The 21,224-nt window shown below is 42.2% G+C and overlaps 1 protein-coding gene across 2 annotated transcripts in view; it reads right to left on the bottom strand.

Moving 5' to 3' along the window:
- Nucleotides 1–18,795: 18,795 nt before the first annotated feature.
- The window catches only part of Wdr89 (WD repeat domain 89), a 37,262-nt gene continuing 34,833 nt past the window's right edge, over nucleotides 18,796–21,224 (bottom strand). For both annotated transcript variants that reach the window (XM_048415826.3, XM_085697524.2), the window contains exon 2: nucleotides 18,796–20,712. In XM_048415826.3, coding sequence (XP_048271783.2) covers nucleotides 19,522–20,682 — 1,161 coding nt within the window. In that variant the 5' untranslated portion in view covers nucleotides 20,683–20,712 and the 3' untranslated portion in view covers nucleotides 18,796–19,521. The remainder of the gene's footprint in view (nucleotides 20,713–21,224) is intronic.

The raw sequence follows: 21,224 nt of genomic DNA, 5'->3' as shown, positions 1-21,224 counted from the left end.
ATCCAGACTAAAGCTCTGCTGCTGTGATGTCATCACACCAACCAGGAGGAACATAAGAGCTTGGGAACACAGAGAATGTGAACGAGAAACTCCTACTGGGTCGATGGGATTATGTCCTGGGAAAGAAAAGTCAAGAAAGTCGGCTACGGGGGCTGAACAGCATTTCCCTTCTCTCCAACTCTAGCAGCGTGGACCCTCGGGAAGACCACTGGAAGCAAAGCCATCATCACCCTCAAATGGGAGAACCCTTCCTAACCAGATTGGTGCATGTAGGCTGGTTGGAGCCTTCTGGGGGGATGGGGAATATCAAGAAAGCCAGGATTCCACACACCTGGTGTGGTTACAGTCTCTTAGGAAAAGCGAGGTCTCCTATTGGTACCTATAGCTTGGGACTTGAGCAATCTTCAGACATAAAGTGGGAGGGAATAGGATTAAACTGTATTGATAAAAATTAAATTTCCAGCTCCCACGTGGCAGCTCACAACCACCTGGAACTCTAGTTCCAGGGGATGCCCTCTTCTTGACCTCTGCAGGCACCAGGGACGCAGTGTATAGATATGCATGCAGTCAAAACACACGAACACATAAAATATCTGAAAAAATTAAATTCAGACTGAATTTAAAAAAAAAAACTCACAAGGATTTAGAAAGGGTGTAGGCCCTGGAACAGCATACTCTGTGGGAAATTATACTACAGTATATTTGGTATGTCTACAAAGCCACACGTGTGCACGGTATGTCTACATATTCACACATGTACATGCACATGCTGAGGCCAGAGTTGATGTTGGATGTCTCTCTCAGCCGCTCTTCACTCCAGCTTTTGAGGCAGAGTCTCTCACTGGAGCAGAAGCACGCTGTTTAGCTAGACTGCCTGGCCAAGTGTGCTCCAGGAATCTGCCTGGCTCCCATCCCCCACCCCAGAGCTGGGATCACAGACACATGTCACAACTGGCTTTTTAAATAGATGCTAGAAATCCAAACTCAGGCTGAGTAGTGGTGGCACACACTTTTAATCCCAGCACTTGGGAGGCAGAGGCAGGCAGATCTCTGTGAGTTTGAGGCCAGCCTGGTCTATAAGAGCTAGTTCCAGGATAGGCTCCAAAGCTACAGAGAAACCTTATCTCGAAAAAATAAAATTAAATTAAAAAAAAATCCAAACTCAGGATTTCATGCTTGTGAGCCCGTGACTTTCTTTACTGACTGAGCTATGTCCACAGCCCAAACTATCACATATTTTAAAAGTTAAATGGTACATGGGCAATTGAGTGAGAAACTCAACCCCAAACTCAAGTCTTTTCATTTTTCATTCTAACTTTAGTAGAGTTTCTATAAAGCAATATATGAAAGCTGCCACTGCTTGCTGTCCTGATTTATTTATTTATTTAGTTATTTAGTTATTTTTAGAGAAATTCTTACTATATTGCTCAGGGTGGCCTCAAACTCAGAGACCTATATTGTAAATGCACTTCTATGCAAATGAAGAAACTAAATCAAAGAGGATCTACAGACTGGAGCGATGGCTCAGCAGTTAAGAGCACTGGTTGATCTTCTAGAAGACCCCAGTCTATTCCTGAAACTCACGAGGGCACCTCACACCTTTCTGTAAGTCTAGAATACCCCAGGTTCTCCTCTAGCTTCCTCAGCCAACCCCACACTCATGCCACACATGCAGAGAGACATATGTTCTAAGAAAAAAATACATCTTTTTAAAAAGGGAAAAATTTTTAATAGGTTTGTGCTCCCTCCCAAAAAAAGACAAAGTTAGTTTGTTTAGTAATTTCTGTGAAATATTCTCTCATGTAGTTCCCAGCAACTACATGGTGGCTCACAACCACCTGTAGTTTTAGTTCCACAGGATCTGATGGCCTACTCTGGTCTTCTGGGCAGGCAACAGGCTTGCATGTGGTGCTTAGACAAAATACCCAAACATGTTTAAATTTAAAAAAAAAAATAAAGAGTGCCCAGTTAATGTATCTATAAGCCGAAGGTAACACAACTAAGTGGCTCGGGGTTTATGGAGGCGTAATCATGCAAGATAATGAACTTGAAAGGTCACTGGCCCTGGAAAGCCTCATGTATATACAGTGTCCAACAACCCTCTGTGTGATCCGGCAGTCACTACCTGTCAAATTGTATCTCAAAGATGGTGGTACTGATGGTGGTTGATACTCACTGCCTCTGCCTCCATAGTGCTGGGATTAGCACTGATACCTGCATTTACATCATACACAGGAAAATAGATAAAGCAAAAAGTTGTTAAATCCCAAGCAATTGGCATTCAAATCTACCACACTTCCTTCCTTCCTTTCTCTTTCCCTCCTTCCTTCCTTTTTCTTTCTATTTCATTCTTTTCATTCATTCCTTCCTTTCCTTTGCTTTTCTCCCTTTTCTCCTCTATCTCTTCTTCTCACTCTCATCCTCGCTTTCTGTCCTGTTTAGTTTCATTGCTAACTTGACACAGCTTGCTCATTTGGGAAGAGGGAACTTGAGAAAATGCCTCCATCAGATTGACACATACGAGTGCTTTGTCTGCCTGCATGCCAGAAGAAATCATCAGATCCTATTATAAATGGTTGTGAGTTACCATGTGGTTGCTGGGAATTGAACTCGGGTCTTCTGGAAGAGCAGCCAGTGCTCTTAACTGGTGAGCCATCTCTCCAGCCCCCTAGATTGACCCTTAAAGTCTGAAGTGAGGTAGTTGAGGCCACTGTGGGTGATGCCATCCCCTGGATAGGTGTTCCTGAATTATATAAGAAATCGATCTGAAGAAGTCATGGAAAGGGAGTCAGAAAATAGCATTCCTCCATAGCCTCGGCTTCAGTTCCCGCCTCCATGTTCCTGTCTGGAGTTCCTAGCTCAGCTTTCCCTCAACATTCTAAGACTCATGATATGCAAGCCTTTTCCTCCTCTTGTTGCCTTTTGTTACTGTTTTTTGTTTTTTGAGACAGGGTCTCTCTGTAGTTGTGGCTGTCCTCGAGCTCTTTAAGTAGACCAGGTTGGCCTTGAACTCGCCCTGCCTCTGCCTCCCAAGGGCTGGAATTAATGTGCACCATCATGCCCAGCCCCAAGTTGCTTTTGGTTATGGTGTTTTATCACAGCAATAGAGACCTAACTGAGACTCTCACATCCTCTTCTTTCATCGTGGTCCTGGGAGGTCTAAGCTAGGGCCTTGCACAGGCTAGGCAAGCCCCTTACCACTGATCTCTTCAGTCCCCAAGTCCATACTCGTAAGTATTTCACGCAGAGTTGGGAATGGATGGAAAGCTTCTACAGCATGTTCAAGGCCCTGGGTTTGATCGCTGGGACCTCAGGCCAAACAGAACAAGTTAACCACTTAAAACTACTGCCTCCTACTTCTGAGTCTGAGGAAGAGTCCTGGTCACATCAGGAGCCATCTGTTTCCCATTCCTAGGTTGCTTCTTCTTATCCTCCCAAAGAGAGATAGCCATTGTGGGACTACTGCTGAGGCATTCACCCCAAGGACCACGTAACCCTGGCTCTCGGTTCTCAGGTTTGGTGCGGCTGTTGCTACTGCTTTAAAGCTGATTTAAGAAATTCCTTAAAATATATTCACCCCATTAGTCCTGTTCCTCTAGAGAACCCTAACACGGGTCTCAGGGAGTGTCTTGGCTTAAACATGTAAGGACGTCATCCAGTTCCTGGACCAAGTTACACTTGTAAGGTTTCTCTTCTAGAGAAATGTAGGCAGAGGATTCAGCTTTCTACTTGCAGTCTAATTTAATCAATAAAGGAGAATCAGCAAACAAGCTCGGGAGGGATTCATAGGGCACTGACCCTGGGCTAGGGACTAAGACAGAGAGGAGAACTCCAGAGAAGTCAACGGGGTCCTGAAAACAGGCACCAAGCAGCACCACGGAGGTGGCAGGCAGCAAGGGCTTGTGATCAAGCCTGACAACCTGAGTTTGATCCCTAGGACCCGCTTGGTAGGAGGGGAGAACCAACTTCCACAAGTCGTCCTCTGACCTGCACATGTGTACCATGGAACATGCTCACACATGCATGAACACACACACGCACACATATATACATACATGCATGCATACATACATACATACATACATACGTGTGATTTTCTTTGCTTTTCAAGATAGGGTTTCTCTGTGTAGTCCTGGCTGTCCTGGAACTCACTCTGTAGACCAGGCTGGCCTTGAACTCACAGAGATCCACTTGCCTCTGCCTCCGGAGTTCTGGGATTAAATGTGTGAGCAATCTCCCAGGAGTAATCACATAAACAATTTCAGCAATTACCCAACTACGTGAAATTGAGGAAACAGCTTAGAGAGGCACTGTCCTCAGAATTCAAACAGTTAAAAAAAAAAAGACCTAAGAGATAAGCTGAACCATTTGCAAGAGCTAACTCGCCCTAAGACATGCTTTATGAATGTATTTGCAGAGAAACTTAGGAAGCCCGGCATCCAAAGATCAGGACAAAAATTAACCACATACTTCTCGCCCCTGTGCTTTACATACGTTGTCCCTCCTGTCAATTGAATTTTCCCTTACTGTCTTAGGGTTTCCATTGCTGTGAAGTGACACCATGACCATCATCACCATGGCAACTCTTACAAAAGAAAACATGTCATTGTGGTGGCTCATTTACAGTTCGGAGGTTCAGTCTATTATCATCATGGTGGGACATGCTGCACACAGGCAGACGTGGTGCTGGAGAAGGAGTTGAGAGTTCCACTTCTTGCAGGCAACAGGAAGTGGTCTGTCTCACTGGGCGTGACTTGAGCATATATGAGACCTCAAAGTCCACCTTGGCAGTGACACACTTGGTCCAACAAGGCCACACCTACTCCAACAAAGTCATACCTAGCCTAAGGTGTGCTAGAACCCTCACCTAGGAAGGGACCCTCTGCAGGGTTGGCAAATGGAACACTGTAATAGCTCTGAGGTCAGGAGCAGAATCTATAAGCCACAGGATTTTTAAGGTCACCAAAAAGAACTCTGGGTTGTCTGTTGGTTGAGGAAGGGGTTGAATTTTGTTTGTTTGCTGATTGGCCAGTAGCCAGGCAGAAAATATAGGTGGAGTAAAAGCGACCAGGCAGGAAGTAGAGGCATGGCAATGAGAATTATGGGAAGAGAAAAGTTTCAATCTGCAGTTGTCACCCAGACAGAGAGGAAACCAGAAACAGAGGAAGAAAGGTGTGACTGCCTCGCTGAAAAAGGTACCAAGCCACATGGCTAACACAGACAAGAATTATGGGCTGGGATAAGTTATAAGAGTTAATAAAAAGCCTGAGCTAATAGGCCAACCAGTTTATGTTTAATGTAGACCTCTGTGTGTTTCTTTGGGACTGAATGACTGAAGAACCTGGTGGGACAGAAACCTCTGTCAACAATTTGGCACCCACATGGCAAATTAAAATCTATTAAAACCTGAGAGGGCTTGCAAAGGAATTCTAGACACTAAAAAGTAAAGTTTAGACGCATCCTCCCACCCCCGAATGGGCTTTGCTTGTTGGTGGCATGCTGTGGCTCCTTTAAGAGAATTTTTCCTGATTCAGTTGTAGCAGGAAAAAAACCTGTGCCATTTTGAAATGCTGGCTTTCTGGGCTATGCTGCCAGCATGACCTCTGGCTCTTCTAGGAGATGGAGCATTTAAATGGGGTTTGTGAGCAATGTGCTATGGCTTGCTTGATGGCAACATGGACCAGCTGTATGCCTAGAGATGGGGCATTGTGCATGGCTCTCTGAGGCAGTGAGCAGCTCTTCTGTGCTGGGCTGGGTGGGGCAAGCAGGCACTGTTGTATTTCCCCTAGCAATGGTGCTGCTTAAGTTTTTAAGAAGCACTTAGCATTTTAAGAAGTGTTCCTGGACAGTAAAGAATTGCAAATATACAATGGGACAGATTCAGACATAAAAGACCTTTAAATGGGTCACAGTGTTGTATAAATGTACATAGGCTTGGAAGAGAGAAGAATATACACAGTTATAAAAGGAAGTAAATGATTTTTTAAAAAGGTAAAGAGACAGAGTACAGACAGTCATAGATTAGGAGAGTAAAGAAATTAAAATAAATATCAAAAAGTAATAGAGTTAAAGACAAGCCACATAAAGATGGAAAATTCACAGAGAGTCTAGATTAAGTATATTATTGTCAAAATCTTTGAAGTTTTTGACTGCAGAGAAACATTTGATTCTGGGGACTGCTCAGCTTAGCCAACATATATATTTCAAAAGTATCTTGATTTCAGAATTTGAGTTTAAGGATATGTTGCTTTGGAAAAGAGATTTTTCTTTTATTTCCACAGAGGATGAGAACCTGTGGATTGCTTCCAGACTAATATGGCTTGATGGGCCAAGACCCCTTGAAAGGTTGCCTTGAATGCCCCTCAAAAAATTCTTTGTCAAATAGACAGCAGGAAGCAGTTTGGAGAATAACTATGCCCATATTCCCAAATATTGTTTATAAATGTTCTTTTACATCAAAGGGGGATATTCAATAAAGATTTGCATTGGTATAGATATTAGTTTATTGGTACAAATTTAAGGTCAATTTTGTTTTATGTATATTTCTGCTCTTGATTAAGGCATTGTGTTTGTGCAGCTCATTTAAAAATGTAATGTATAATTAAGAAATATAGGTTAATAGAAAATTAACTATAATAGTCAAGTGTATAGTCATGTTAGGCTTTCTAGATATGTAGAAATATATTTCAGTTAGATAGGTATTCTTCAAATCTTTCAGAGACCTTCAGAATATGGCATTTAAAATGTTTTAGTAACTTAGGACTTTTCATGAAAATGAGACACATCTTCTGGCAGCACCAATAACTTCAAGTGTAAGATGGGCATTGAAGAAGTTCCTTATGGAGTTGGTTAGCCATTTGAGCAAAAAACTGCTCTTGCCTGGACTGCTTGATGAACTGGACATGCCGGACCCACAGAGAAATGACTGCTAAATTTGCCTAAAGGTGATACCATCCTTCAGGATTTCTATTTCATGAAAGAGTCTGCAAGACATTCTGCAGGACACATAAGAAAGTGACTGACAAACTGCCAATAGAGGCAAAACAGTCTTTGGAATATCCTGCCAGATACAATAGATCTGTAGGGTGAAGATGGATGCCCAATGGTACAGAAGAACTTTGGGTGACTGTCCAGAAAGTGAAATGTCTCTGTCAATTCTAGAGTTTTGGAAGTTTCTTACAATGAACTTACTGTTTACTTAGGTAATATTATATTCTTCTGGAGTCTTTGATGGAGTTGAAGAATTTATAGTTATAGTTTTTCTTAGTTATGATAAAAGATAAAGTAGATATAAATATTGTAACTGTAATTCTTTCTTGATACCTGTTTTGTTATATGTAATTTTACTATATTAAAGTTAAAACCTTCTTTTTTATTTAAACAGAAAAGGGGAGATGATATGGGATTCCCCTCTATATGCTGTGAATACTATTGGTTAATAAAGGACTGCTTTGAGCCTATAGCAGAGCAGGGCAGAAAAAGCTAGGCAAGGAAAACTAAAGGGAATGCTGGGAGAAAGAAGGAGAAATTAGAGAGAAGCCATGTAGCCCTGCCGGAGCCAGATGGAACTTTAGCCAGTAAGCCACAGACACATGGCGATACACAGATTAATAGAAAACGGTTAAATTAATATGTAAGAGTTAGTCAATAAGAAGCTAGAGCTAATGGGTCAAGTAGTGATTTAGTTAATACAGTTTCTTTTTGATTATTTCGGGGCTAAGCAGCTGGGAACCAACAAGCATCCTCCTTACTACAATTTGTGACAAGGTCTCACTATGTAGGGTTGCTCTGGAACTCAGATACCCAGTGTTCCTGTCACAGCCTCCCCTGTGATGTCACCCTGTGCTTTGTTGTAACTGTTATTATTAAATATAAAAGAGTGGCAACTGCCCAGGCAGAAACATGATTTGTAATAAAAGCATGGACAGGTTCTAGGACTAACTTGGATAAAACGAGAGGAGTTAAATTCCTAGGTAGGGATGAGAAACTGTTAACAGAGGAAGAAACAATTGGTCTGGGTCTTGAATCATAAATAGGAGTTTGTCAAATGTGAGGTTCATTTAGGTGTCTGTTTGACAGGACTAAGGGTTATACAGACACCTAGTGAAAACAGAATTTCTTGATATGTTTGCAAGGGTATTTCCAGCAAAGATTGACAGTTGAACCAATGGAATAGGTACAGAAAATCAGCCATTATCCAACATGAGCAGCCACCATTCCATTCTCTGAGGGCTTGGATAGAACAAAATGGCAGAGAATGGGGAATTATTCTCATCTACACACACACACACACACACACACACACACACACACACACACACTTTCCCCCATTTCCCTTCCTCCCTCTCCATCATCTCAGAACTGGGCCTCCACTTTTCTTATCATTTGGCATCAGGACTCGGTCCCCTGGCCTCTACACCCTTGGACTTAAACTGATACCACCACTGTACCAGTTTCTTAGGCTTGGGCTTCAGACTAAGAGTTAGACCGTGGGCCCTGTTGGTCCTCAGGATTTCATACTTAAAGCAACCATGCTACTGTCTTTCATGTTCCTCTCACTTGCAGGGAGCACACTGTGGGACTTTTCAGACTCCATAGGAGAGATTCAATTCCCACTTGTTTATGAGCTCCCCTAGCTATCTATTAGCTGTCTATCCATCCACCTTATTAGTTATGTCTCTCTCTCTCTCCACACTCCAGATAATACAAAATAAGGCCAAAGACCCTCAACAATTGTGTAATTTTTGTAGGTTCTTACAAAGCTCCACAGTCATACTCTTCATCCCCAGTTGGTAGATGTTACAGAACCTTTAGATGGTGCAGCTTTGTTGGAGGAAGTACATTATGTGGACAGGAGTTTTGGGGGTTGATAACCTTGCCCCACTTCCAGTTCACTCTTTCTACTGTGTGTTTGTGGCTGTTGATGCAATCTCTCAGTTTCCTGTTGTGACTGCCTCTTGTTGCCAGGCCTCTTCAGCCAGTATGGACTCTCCTTCTGGAACCATAAGCCCAAATGAACTCCTTTTTCCAAAAGTTGCCTTGGTCGTAGCATTTTATCACAGAAACAGAAAAGTAGTGAATATGCAGGGTCTCTTACCAAACCCTGAAGTCATAGATTGGCTTGGCTGGCCAGCAAGATTCAAGAATTCTCTTGCCTCTGGATAACAGATAACAAAAATGTTCTTGTTATCCAGTGCCAGGATAACAGGTGCATACTGCCACAGCCAGCTTTAGAATAGGTGCTGTGGAGCTAAACTCAGATCCTCATTTTCCCATGGCAACCACTTTGTCCATTAAAATACTTCCTAGGCTAACTAACTTTATTATCTTTATTTAGTTATTTATTTTTGTGTGTATGTGTGTGCGCACATATGTATGGAGGTCAGAGGACAACTTGGGGGAGTTGGTTCTCTACTTTTATTACACAGATTCCAGGGATCCAACTCAGGTTACCATGCTAGATGACAAGTGTTTTTTGCCCACTGAGCCATCTTTATGACCCCCTCTCTAGCTTTTTAAACCGACATGCAATTATACATATGTATGTGGGACAGTGTGATATTTCCATATGTGTATACATTGCTTAATGATCAAACCAGAGTAATTAGCATATTCATCACCTCAAACATTTATCGTTCTTTGTGGTGAGAACATTATCTCTTCTAGCTATGTAATTTATTCTTATAGTAAGCTGTGGTTAGCTGACAAGTGATTGGACAGATGGCAATGAGATATTACAGGTTTTGAGACAACAGATATATTTTATTTTAAGAAACTAGTTGTAAGAAGTATTTATTCTTGGTGATCCTATGTAAGTGATTTGAGGATATAGAAGATGACAGAGTTATTTTACAATATATCAAAGTGCTATCATAAGATTTTCTTCATCAAAATATCCACAACTTAACATCAAAGTATTAAGGAAATAGAAAGACTGGTAGTGGCTAGATGTGTACCAAAGAGTAGTCTGGCAAAGGGGAAGAGAGGAACTGCCCACAAAAAAAAAAAAGAAAAGAAAAAAGAAGACCAGAGAGGTAGCCCAGTAGTAGAATTTTCATAACCTGCGTAAGGCAAACTGAGTATGTGGGACTTCATCAAGTGAAGAGATGTCTCAGTGGTTAGAGTTGGTTAAGGAGCATACATTTGTAACCCCAGTACTAGGGAGGTGGAGATAGGGGTATTGAAGCTTGCTGACCAGCCAGTCTAGCTGAATTGGGAAGCTCTAGGCTCAGTGAGAGACCCTGCCTCATGATATCCAATATACATCTTAAGCTCCTATACATACATACATACACATAAATACATACACATACATATATAAAAACTTTTAGGATGTAGCTCATTTGATTCAGTGTTTATTAAGTATGCTTGAACTCCTGGCTTCACTTCCCAGCCTCAAGACTGGGAATGGTGGTGAATGCCTGTAATCCCAACCCCAGTGGTGTGAGCCAGAGGATCAAGAGGTCAAGGTCATCCTCTGCTAAAATATTGATCTTTGGGCTACCCTGTCCCTAAAATAAAAATCAACTCGACCTTTCCAGGTTCTAGTTTTCTCAATCAACACCTGCTTCTAGGGATTATCTGAAGAGTTCTGAAAGAGTCTAGTAATGCTGCAGGGAAGGTACTTAGAATCTTCCTCTTCCTTCACTCCTGTTTGCTTGTTTGTTTGGGGGGGGCTTAATTTCTTAAACAAAAGTTTTTTGTTTTCAGACAAACGGAAAATATAAAGTGCACCTCATAGAAAAGCAAGCAGGAGGGGTTGGAGAAATGGCTCAGTGTAAGACCCCGCACTTTTTTGTGGATATCCACACCCGACCCAGGCGCGCACTTTCCTGAACTCGGGCCCACGAGAATGGACGACTGTCCTGAGAGTTAAAAACAGACGCACACAAAAAGAGACCTTTGCTCATTTACCAGAGTAAATGGCCACTTTATTAAGCTCAAGTCGGGTATTTATACCAGTGGGCAACCAGGATCAAAAAGGGCAAGGCCTCCTCCCAACAAAAGCAGGAAGGAGAATAAAGGCCCCAGTAAAGGAAAACTCCTCCCACCCAGAGGGGGCTGGGGAAACTGGCCTCTGTGGGAGTTTTTCCCCAGGCAGGTGGTCGAGGGTACAAGGCAATGTCAGACAGGTTAGATAGGCCTTGGCGCCTGAGCTTCTTTGAGGCAGGTTGAGAAATTACCATTTTAAAGTAAAATAGATCCCTCAGGCTAATGTACCAGGCTGTAGCAGAACCAAGGACGGAACTAGCAGGAAGCTTAGCTGGTTAGAGTAAACATTATTTGCATCCAGTATTTTGGTTTCAAGGATCAGGGAGGACAGGGTCCCACAGCTCAGTGGTTAAGAGCTCTGATTGTTCTTCCAGCGAACTCAGGTTCAATTCTCAGATTCCACATGGTGGCTAAGAACCACCTGTGACTACAATTCCAGGGGTATCTGACCCACTCTTCTGGGATCCTTAGGCACCAAGTGTGCACATGGTACATAGGCATACATGCAGGCAAAACACCCATATGCATAAAATAATAAGAATATTTTTAAAAGTAAAGAGAGAATCTAAGAATTTTGCTATCCATTTGACAACATGGTACACAGACATACATTGGCAAATCTTCCACAGAATCCATCATTGTCTCCATCAAGGCTGTGTTCTGTCTTTTATTATTCATTTGACTAGTTCATTGGCAAAGCCACCTCTCACATCCTCATATCCACATCAATTTACAAATTCAATACACTCAGTACATCCAAACAAGATAAAAGAAAATGAAAAAGAAATAAACTTGGTGTGATGGCACACACCTGTAATCACCACAATCAGAAGGCAGAGGCAAGTTTGAGACTAATCTCATTTACATAGTGCAATGGTTCTCAATCTTCCTAGTGGGACCCTTTAGTTCAGTTCCTCCTGTTATGGTGATCCCCAAGCATAAAATTATTTTCATTGCTACTTCAGAACTGTAATTTTGCTACTGTTATCTATCATAATGTAAATACCCATGTTTCCCAGTGGTCTAAAGGGACTCTTGTGAAGGGGTCTTTCAACAACCACAGAGGGGTCATGACCCACAGGTTGAGAGCCATGACATAGTGAGTTCTAAGTCAGCCAGGGTTATATACTGAGACCCTGTCTAAAGAAAAGAAGAAGAAACAAAGTCCATCAAGATGGCTTAATGGGTAAAGACAACTACCAACAAATCAGATGAGCAGAATTCAATCCCCGAGACCTACATGGTGGAGGGAGAAAAATGACTCACACTGGCTGTCCTTAGTCACATACCCACCTCACTACATGATAGATAGGTAGATAGATAGATAGATAGATAGATAGATAGATAGATAGATAGACAGACAGACAGATAGACAGACAGATACACACACACATATATACAATGTAAAATAATGATAATAATAAAAGCAAAGAAAAAGATAAAGGAAAAGGCCATTAGGCTACCACACCAGACACTGCAGTTGTTAGGTCAAAGACACATCTTTGCTGTCTGGAACAGCTGAATTAGCCACACTGCCATCAGCAGCTCACAAGACTTCCCACACACTTCCAACATTTGATATCAATTTTATTGACAGAGTTTTCTGGCCCGTCTGGTCCTGCAGTCATTCAGTCCCAAAGAAACACACAGAGGCCTACATTAATCATAAACTGGTTGGCCTATTAGCTCATGGCTTCTTTTTAGCAAACTCTTACATCTTAAATTAACCCATAATTCTTGGTACCTTTATCAGTGAGGCATTCTCATCTTGCTTTCTCTGTGTCTGGATGACGACTGCAGACTGATCCCTTTTTCTTCCCAGAATTCTCCTATTCTGGTCACTCTGCCTATACTTCCTGCCTGGCTACTGGCCAATCAGTGTTTCATTAAACCAATCTTTTTTTTTTTTTAACAAGTGACAAATCTTTACAGAGTGCAAGACCATTGTCCCATAGTACAGCTTTCCAAATTCTGTAATTCCAAATGGTATAAATTAAGATGGGAGTGCTGGCATATGCCTTTAATTTCAGCACTTGGAAAACAGAGGCAGGCAGATCTCTGAGTTCAAGGTCAGCCTGGTCTACACAATGAGTTCCAGGACTGTCAAAGCTACACATGAGATCCTGTCTCAAAAAAAGCAAAAAGCATAAAACAAACAAAAGTGATAGAAATCATTTCATGTTCTCATTTTTAATCCTTATTTATTTTTATTTATGTGTCTAGAATATATATCAAATGTATATGGGTGCTCTCAGAGACCAGAAGAAGATATCTATAGTGGTATAGTATTTGTGTTTTAATAAATAAAGCTTGACTGAAGATCAGAATGCAAAACAGCCACACTAGTCAGCCGCACAGGCCAGGCAGTGGTGGTCACACCTTTAACTCCAGACTAGAGTTAGCTAATTGTTACTCAACCTCTTTGAGCTGGCACGTTTTCACCCCAGTTTTTGACTCCCAAATCTTATTGATAAATAGAATGATAGAGACTTAATTTACTTATTTTTTCCTCGTATTCATTTTTATTTCTCAAAATTCTTAATAAGCTAACATTGTATCAATTAGACAGAACAGTTAGGGAGAACTAATCTTGACAATCTACAGATTAAAATGCCCAGTAGATCAGGCTGTTTTCATGGGATAAACACACTATGTTACAGGCAGTGAAGTAGAGACTTAATCTAAACCTACACATGGAGGTCATGACAGAGCCAGGGCCTTGGGACCAAAAGCCCCACCTGGCTGTGGCCTGAGTGGCTGGTAAGGCACTGACTGCAGGGACACGGGGCTGCAAACAATAATGAAAATATCAGTAGGTTCATGTGCAGCTGCTAAAGTCAACAGAAAACCCACATTTGTTTGTTTCGTTTTTTGAGATAAGCTTTCTCTTGTGTAGCCCTGGCTGTCCTAGAACTCACTCTGTGGACCAGGCTGGCCTCAAACTCAGACATCTGCCTACCTCTGTCTCCTGAGTACTGGAATTAAATCTGGATACACACACACACACACACACACACTTTTTAAAATTTTTATTTACTTGGTTTTTCAAGACAGAATTTCTCTTGGAACTAGCTCTTTAGACCAGGTTGGCGATCCACCTGCCTCCACCTCCAGGGTGCTGGAATTCAAAGAGTGTGCCATCATACTTGGCTGTTTCTTTACAGTAAAAACATCAAAGAACCTTTCTTCTACTTTTTAAAAATAATTTAATTTTTTGTGTGCATGTGGACATTAAGATGCTTGGTAGAGGTCAGGAAGTTGGTTCTCCCATCCATGATGAAGGTCCTAGGAATAGAACTCAGGTTGTCAGGCTTGATGGCAAATCCCTTTACCCTCTGAGCCTTTGTGCCAACTCTCTTACAACTTTTTAATATGTATTTTATGTGTATGGGTATTTTGCCTGTATGTATGTCTGTGCAACACACACTTGCCTGGTGCCCATGGGAGCCATAAGAGTGCACCTGATATCTTGGATCTGAAGTTATAGTCGGCTGTGAACTGCACAGGGAATCGAACTCAGGACCTCTGGGAGAGTGGCCAATGTTCTTCAGCTCCAAGTCATTTCTCCAGCCCCTCTTCTACCTTTTGAATGACTCTGTTATGCAATAGCACACTAGAACAACTTGTTCCTAACTGTAACCTGGTACTCATCCATCAACTCTACAATCTACTCTGCAGCCTCTGGAATCCACCATTCTCATCTCGGGCTTCAGAGGCAGACAGATTTCGAGTCCTCCTAAGTCCATGTGATGCATTTCTGATCCTTATTTCACTCGACATACTTCTCTTCAGTTCCATCCATGCTGCTGCAAAAGACTGGATTTCTGTTTTATGACAGAAAAATAGCATTCTGTCTAATATTGTACCTTTCCCATTCAGTATTTTATTCCTTACGTGATGTTTATATTTTTTATAAATAAATGTGAAACTGAAAAATGTGTTAAGATGCATGAAAGTTTCTCTGAATCAATTAAGAGCACTTTGATTTCTTGGTGCGGGAGAATTATCTGTATTCTGTCAATCATATTTTAATAAAACGCTGATTGGCCAGGCAGGCAGTATAGGTGGGAAAGCCAGACAGGAAGTAGAGGTGGAGCAAAGAGACTGGGAGTATTCTGGAAAGCAGGAAGCTCCCTTTGCAGTTCTGCCCAGACCACCAGAGAGGAAAGATGTAAGCTGCCCCGCTGGAAAAGGTACTGAGTCATGTGCTAACGTAGATAAGGATAATGGGGTAAAACATAAGTTATAAGAGCTAGTAGCCTGACCTAACGGGCCAATCAGCTTTATAACTTATAGAGATCTCTGTGTGATTGATTTTTCCTTGGGGTATGCCGGCTGTGGGGTACCGGGTGGGACAGAAACCCCAACAAGCTGGCCCTCATGTTACATATGGCACCCACGTGGATAACTGAATCCACAGAAAGCTTGAGAAAGCTTGGGAAAGAATAGAGTAAAGCATGTCTTCTTGGTAGCAGCAATTTCTCAGGTCTACTTTGCTTGCTAGAGGCAAGCAAGGCTCTCATCTAAGAGAGGCTTCCTGACTCAGCTTTAGCTGCAAAACCTTGTAGCTCTTTTAAAAGGTCCTGCCACGAAGCACTTAAATGGTGTTGATGAAAAGCTGAACGCATGCTTTTCGGTTTTCTGCCGTAGCAGGAAAAAAAGATGCACTGTTTTAAAATGCCGGCTTTCTGGGCTGTCCTGCCAGGGCAAACTCTGACTCTTTCAGGCAGGCAGTCTGACTGAGTGTGGTCTGTGAGCAGAATGCTACAGCTTGCTTGCTGGCAAGGACCTTGAAACGCCATAGAGTTTTGGCAGTGAACACAGCTCTGGCTGGTATCTCAGCCATGAGGCTGGAAAGCTAAGGAATGGGCTGGATCTAACTGTCAAAGCCACGGCTTTAGTCCTACCCATTAAAGACTCACGTGGTCAGAAAAAGAGAGATATACAATAGAGATTCAAAGACGAAGAAAACCTCTAAATGGTTTACTATGTGTTAAAAATATATGCAGACTAAAGGTTAAAGTTCTCCGGGTAAAAAAGGAAGAAAGAAAGTAATTGGGTGTGGTGGTACACATCTTTAATCCCAATGCCTGGGAGGCAGAGGTATGTTGACCTCTGTGACTTCAAGGGGCAGAGGTAGATTGACCTCTGTGACTTTAAGGTGTGGTGGCACACACCTTTAAACCCAATGCCTAGGAGGCAGAGACAAACAGATCTCTGAGTTCAAGGTGTTCAAGGTGTGGTTGCATAAACCTTTGAACCCAGCACTGGGGAGGCAGAGACAGAGGAACTCTCTGTGAGTTCAAGGACAGCCTGGTCTACAGAGTTATTCCAGGACAAAGATATATACAGAGAACCTGTCTCAAAACGCCAAAAGTTAAAAGTAAAAATAAAAGAAATAGAGGTTGAAATAAAGGCACATAAAGATGGAAAATACACAAGAGAATCTTGATACTGTATGTTATTATGCTCTCTTTGAAATGTTTGAATGCTAAAGGAGAAACAGCTGCTAAAAGACTTTTGTTTATAAATGCTGCTGAACTAATCCAAGATAGGTATTTTGAAAATACCTTGGCTTCAAAACTGAAGTCAAAAAGTATGCTACTTGGGAGAAGAGATTGTGCTTTTGTTTCCACAGGAAATGAGAGGCTGTGGATTTATTCTGAGCTAAGAAAAATCAGGTTCAATCAAGGGAGACCACCCGAGAAATCTCCAGTAGGAACAGATGGCCTGGATACAGAGTTCTACATCCAGAACTGATTCAGGATTGCTGCCTGCGGTGATCAAGACTCACAGGATACTCCAGTCAGGACTTGTTGATAATTTTCTTTAGGTCTCCATAAGATTATCAACGCCCCCAACCAGCCGGAAGTAGCCTGAAATACTACGCCCACATTCCCAACAAACGGACTATGGGTATTTTCCTTTGTTTAAAAAAAAAAAAAGAGGGAAATAGTGCGGGAGAATTATCTGTATTCTGTCAATCATATTTTAATAAAACGCTGATTGGCCAGGCAGGAAGTATAGGCGGGTCAACCAGACAGGAAGTAGAGGCAGGGCAATGAGAATAGGATAAGGCTAGGGAGGAGAAAGCTCCCTCTGCCATTCCTGTCCAGACCACTGAAGAAGCAACATGTAAGCTGACAGCTGAAAAAGGTACCAAGCCATATGGCTAACGTAGATAAGGATAATAGGGTAACATAAGTTATAAGAGCTAATAAGTAGCCTGACCTAATGGGCCAATCAGCTTTATAACTTACAGAGATCTCTGTGTGATTGATTTTCTCTGGGACTTGCTGGCGTACCAGTCGGGACAGAAACCCCAACAAGCCAGCCAGCCCTCACACTACAATTTCTTTCTTTTATGTCCATCATTGCCATTGACTTTCTACTGTTAAGTTATCCCGACATTTTAAAAATAAATATATTGGGTCATGGTTTGTCTTTTGTTTTTGTATTTTTCAAGACAGGGTTTCTTTGTATAACAACTCTGGCTATCCTGGAACTTGCTTTGTAGGTCAGGCTGGCTGGCCTCGAACTCAGAGATCCACCTGCCTCTGCCTCCCGAATCCCAGGATTAAAGGTGTGCGCCACCATTACCCAGTCTGGGTCATGCTTTTAATACAAAAATTCATTGAGCTGAGTTATCTAGCATTTTGATTGTAGATATTCATACATTAGTAAGAGTAGAGCCCTTTCTAATGTTTACCTAGTTTTGAAATCAATACAGCCTTAAATTCCATTTTACCAGTTATCAGGATTTATACCTCAATTCTGCCTTCCCTGGTGTGGTGTTCTGAATGAAAATGGCCCCTATAGACTCATATATTTGAATGCCTGATCCCTAGTTGATCACACTGTTTTAGGAAGGATTAGAAGGTATGGCCTTGTTGGAGGAGGTGTGTCACCAGGGATGGGCTTTGAGATTTCAAAAGCCCATGCTAGGCCCAGTATCTTTCTCTGCCTCAGGCTTGAGGATAAGGTGTAAGGTCCCACCCAGCTCCTGCTCCAGCACCAAGTCTGCCTGCCGACACTCAACAGTCATGACTCACTCTCTGGAACTGTAAGCAAACCCCAAATTAAATGTTTTCTTTTATAAGTAGTCCTGGTCAGCTGGGCAGTGGCACATGCCTTTAATCCCAGCACTAGGGAGGCAGAGGCTGGTGGATCTCTGTGAGTTCGAGGCCAGCCTGGTCTACAAAGCGAGTTCCAAGCTCCAAAACTACAGAGAAACCCTGTCTCAAACAACCAAAACCAAAGAAACAACAACAAAAAACAAACAAACAGTCCTGGTCATGGTGCTCCTTCCTTCACAGCAATAAACTAGCAACTGAGACATCTAGTATATTTTTTCAACTGTGAGATATAATTTACATACCATAAATCCATCCACTTAAAATGGAGGGGAAGAGCTGGTGAGAGTCGCTCAAGAGGTAGCAAGTTATATTTGAGAAGTAAGATGTTCCGGTGTGCTATCCTACAGAAAAGGGGTGTAGACAGTGTGCTACTCTACAGAAAGGGGTGCAGACAGTGTGCTACCCTACAGAAAGGGGTGCAGACAGTGTGCTGCCCTATAGAAAGGGGGTGCAGACAGTGTGCTACCCTACCCACACACACCACACACACACACCACACACACACACACACACCACACACACACACACACACATACACACACACCCCACTCACACACACCACACACACACACCACACACACACATCACACACACACACACACCACACACACATCCACCACACACACACACACACACATTGGCAGGAAACAAAGCTTCAAGTTTAAAATTATGGGTGAAATAGGAAAATTTAATCATATTATTGAAAGGATATTTTGAAACAGAACAGCCCTGCTGTTGTATTTTCATTCCTTCATCTTACTCTATGTCTTAAAATGAATCTAGTAAGATAATTTCTTTTTCAACAGCAAAGCACCCGGGTGTCAGTTACCTAAGTGTAAACAGAGTTTTTAAATTACAGATACAAGTAGTTACTAAATATAGTTTTCTCATTTTAGGAAAATCTATATTTTATTCCTAAAAAAAATAAAATTCTGTTTAGACTCACTAGAATGCTGAGTCGGTGCTCAGAGGTGATGGGGTAGGTGTAGTGAGCAAGCAAAAGCTCCTCACACTACCAAACAGTCTGATGTTGTGTGGTCAGCAATGATAACTTCAAATGCAAAAACTGAGCTTAAAAAAACATAGCCTAAACCAGCTGTGTCATGGTCTCCCTATCTATCTAAGAGTCCTTTTCAGAGTGATTTCTCCAAACCCGACACTCACTAACAGGTGGGTTTCAAAACGTGGCCTGTAATTTCCCTGTCACGTCACTGATTTTTATACTCAACCGGAGGCTTTAAAAATATTATAGAATATGTCTGGACACAAATTAAATCATTCTCAATATTTGTCTGGGACTTTGCTAATTGCTGCTTTAAAGCTTTAAAAACATCTGCTATAGGGAACAAAAATGATTTGACACCAGAAGTGCCTGCAAATTCCCATCATGACATCACTGCTGCTTCCTTCTCTTGTAAGAACCGCTGCTGTGGACTCGAACTCGCTGCTGCACGGAGGAGGCGATCTTCAAACTGTCCTTCTTTGGGAAGGTCTTCTCCACAGCTACGGGTTTCCAGAGTAACAGCTGTGCATCTTCTCCCCCGGTCAGCAAAGAGTCCTCAGGCAAGTTCCAGCAGAAAGAACGAACAGTGGCTGCATGGCCCCCCTGCAGGCTGGCCACGTGGGTCAGTCCTGCAGAGGTGCAGCTCATCAAGTGAATCCTTCCCGTGTTGGTTCCTCCAATAACAAACAATCTGTCCATCTTTTCATGATATAGGCCGCCGATCAGATAGTCCAGAGGACCTTCTTTCCTATCAGTTATTTCTCTCACATCCTGGATGTTCAAACAGGTAATTGGTTCATCGGTCTCCAGATGATTAAGATCCCACCAGCAAAATCCCTCATCATGTGTCATGCAGTAAATTTGCTTATAATCTCTTCCAGACCAACCAATGCAGCTCACTGAGGAAACGGAGTTACAGGTCGCAACCAGAGCATCTTCTTCGTTATCCACACTGATATCAAACACATTTACCAGGCCATCAGTTGAACCAGAGACAACCATGTGGGGATTGCTGGGATGGAAACGTACTTGGGTGATATCATCACTGTGTGTCTCTGAATAGGCCCCTAGTGGATCTCTAGTAGATGAATCCTGAGATGCGTTCCTGGCATCCCAGAATACCAGCAATGCATCATCATCCACTTTTTCTGTACCTGCACAAATGACATTATCTTTGCAGTTGATATCAAAACTAATAAAAATATTGGAAGGGTAACCTTTGAACAACTGCACGGGCTTTTCACTAGCTAACCGAGCATCCCAACATTTGACGGTGCCATCCGTACTTGCAGAATAGACATTGTCACTGGAGTTCGCAAATCTGACTCCATTTAGAAGTCCGGGAGAGCCATTAAATTCTCGTAGAACATTTAGTGTCTCTTTATCATATATTCTTACAGATGCATTTGAACACAGAACAGCAACCAAGCTCCCTTTTTCTGCTTGGGTGGTCTTCGATGTGTCTATGCCAAGCAGGTAGGTGGGCTCTTTTGGTTCTGAGGAACGTCTAACAATATGGAGATTAGCAAACTGCTCCTCAATCCTCTCCATGTCAGCAGCAACATCCACAGGTATAAAACTCTGAAATAAAGATAGAAAAATCAAAATAACACTCATAGCTTCTCTAAAAGCGCAACTGAGTCACAAACACTGTGGATAGATGTCTGCTGAGCTTCCATTACGCCATTTTCTGGGTCACTCGGAAAGGCACCTCTCCCTTTGGTACTTTTCTTTCAGATGCTGACTGTGCCTGGCCACGCTTCCCTGGGTTTTTTCTCTCTTTCTGATGCTCCTTCCACTACAGCCACTTCTGCTTCGCTGCTATTTCCTGAGCTCCACTGCAAAAGCCAAGGCTTTCTCTCTTCCCCATCTCCTGCAGAATTGTCAGCTTGCTTGTCCTGTGGTTTTCTCTGAAACACTAATATTGGTCCTATAACATTTTGGGATGAAAGAGCTGAAATAAATCTTCCCTATTACTTTAATCTTTTCCCTTCTGTGATGTAACTAAAACTTTCACCACATCATTTATTTATTTATTTATTTATTATGTATACAATATTCTGTCTGTGTGTATGTCTGCAGGCCAGAAGAGG

Source organism: Myodes glareolus, chromosome 11, assembly GCF_982192425.1.
Source record: "Myodes glareolus chromosome 11, mMyoGla1.1, whole genome shotgun sequence".
NCBI lineage: Eukaryota > Metazoa > Chordata > Mammalia > Rodentia > Cricetidae > Myodes > Myodes glareolus.
Note: the sequence above shows the minus strand (reverse complement) of the source record. Positions and strands in the feature narration are given on the sequence as shown.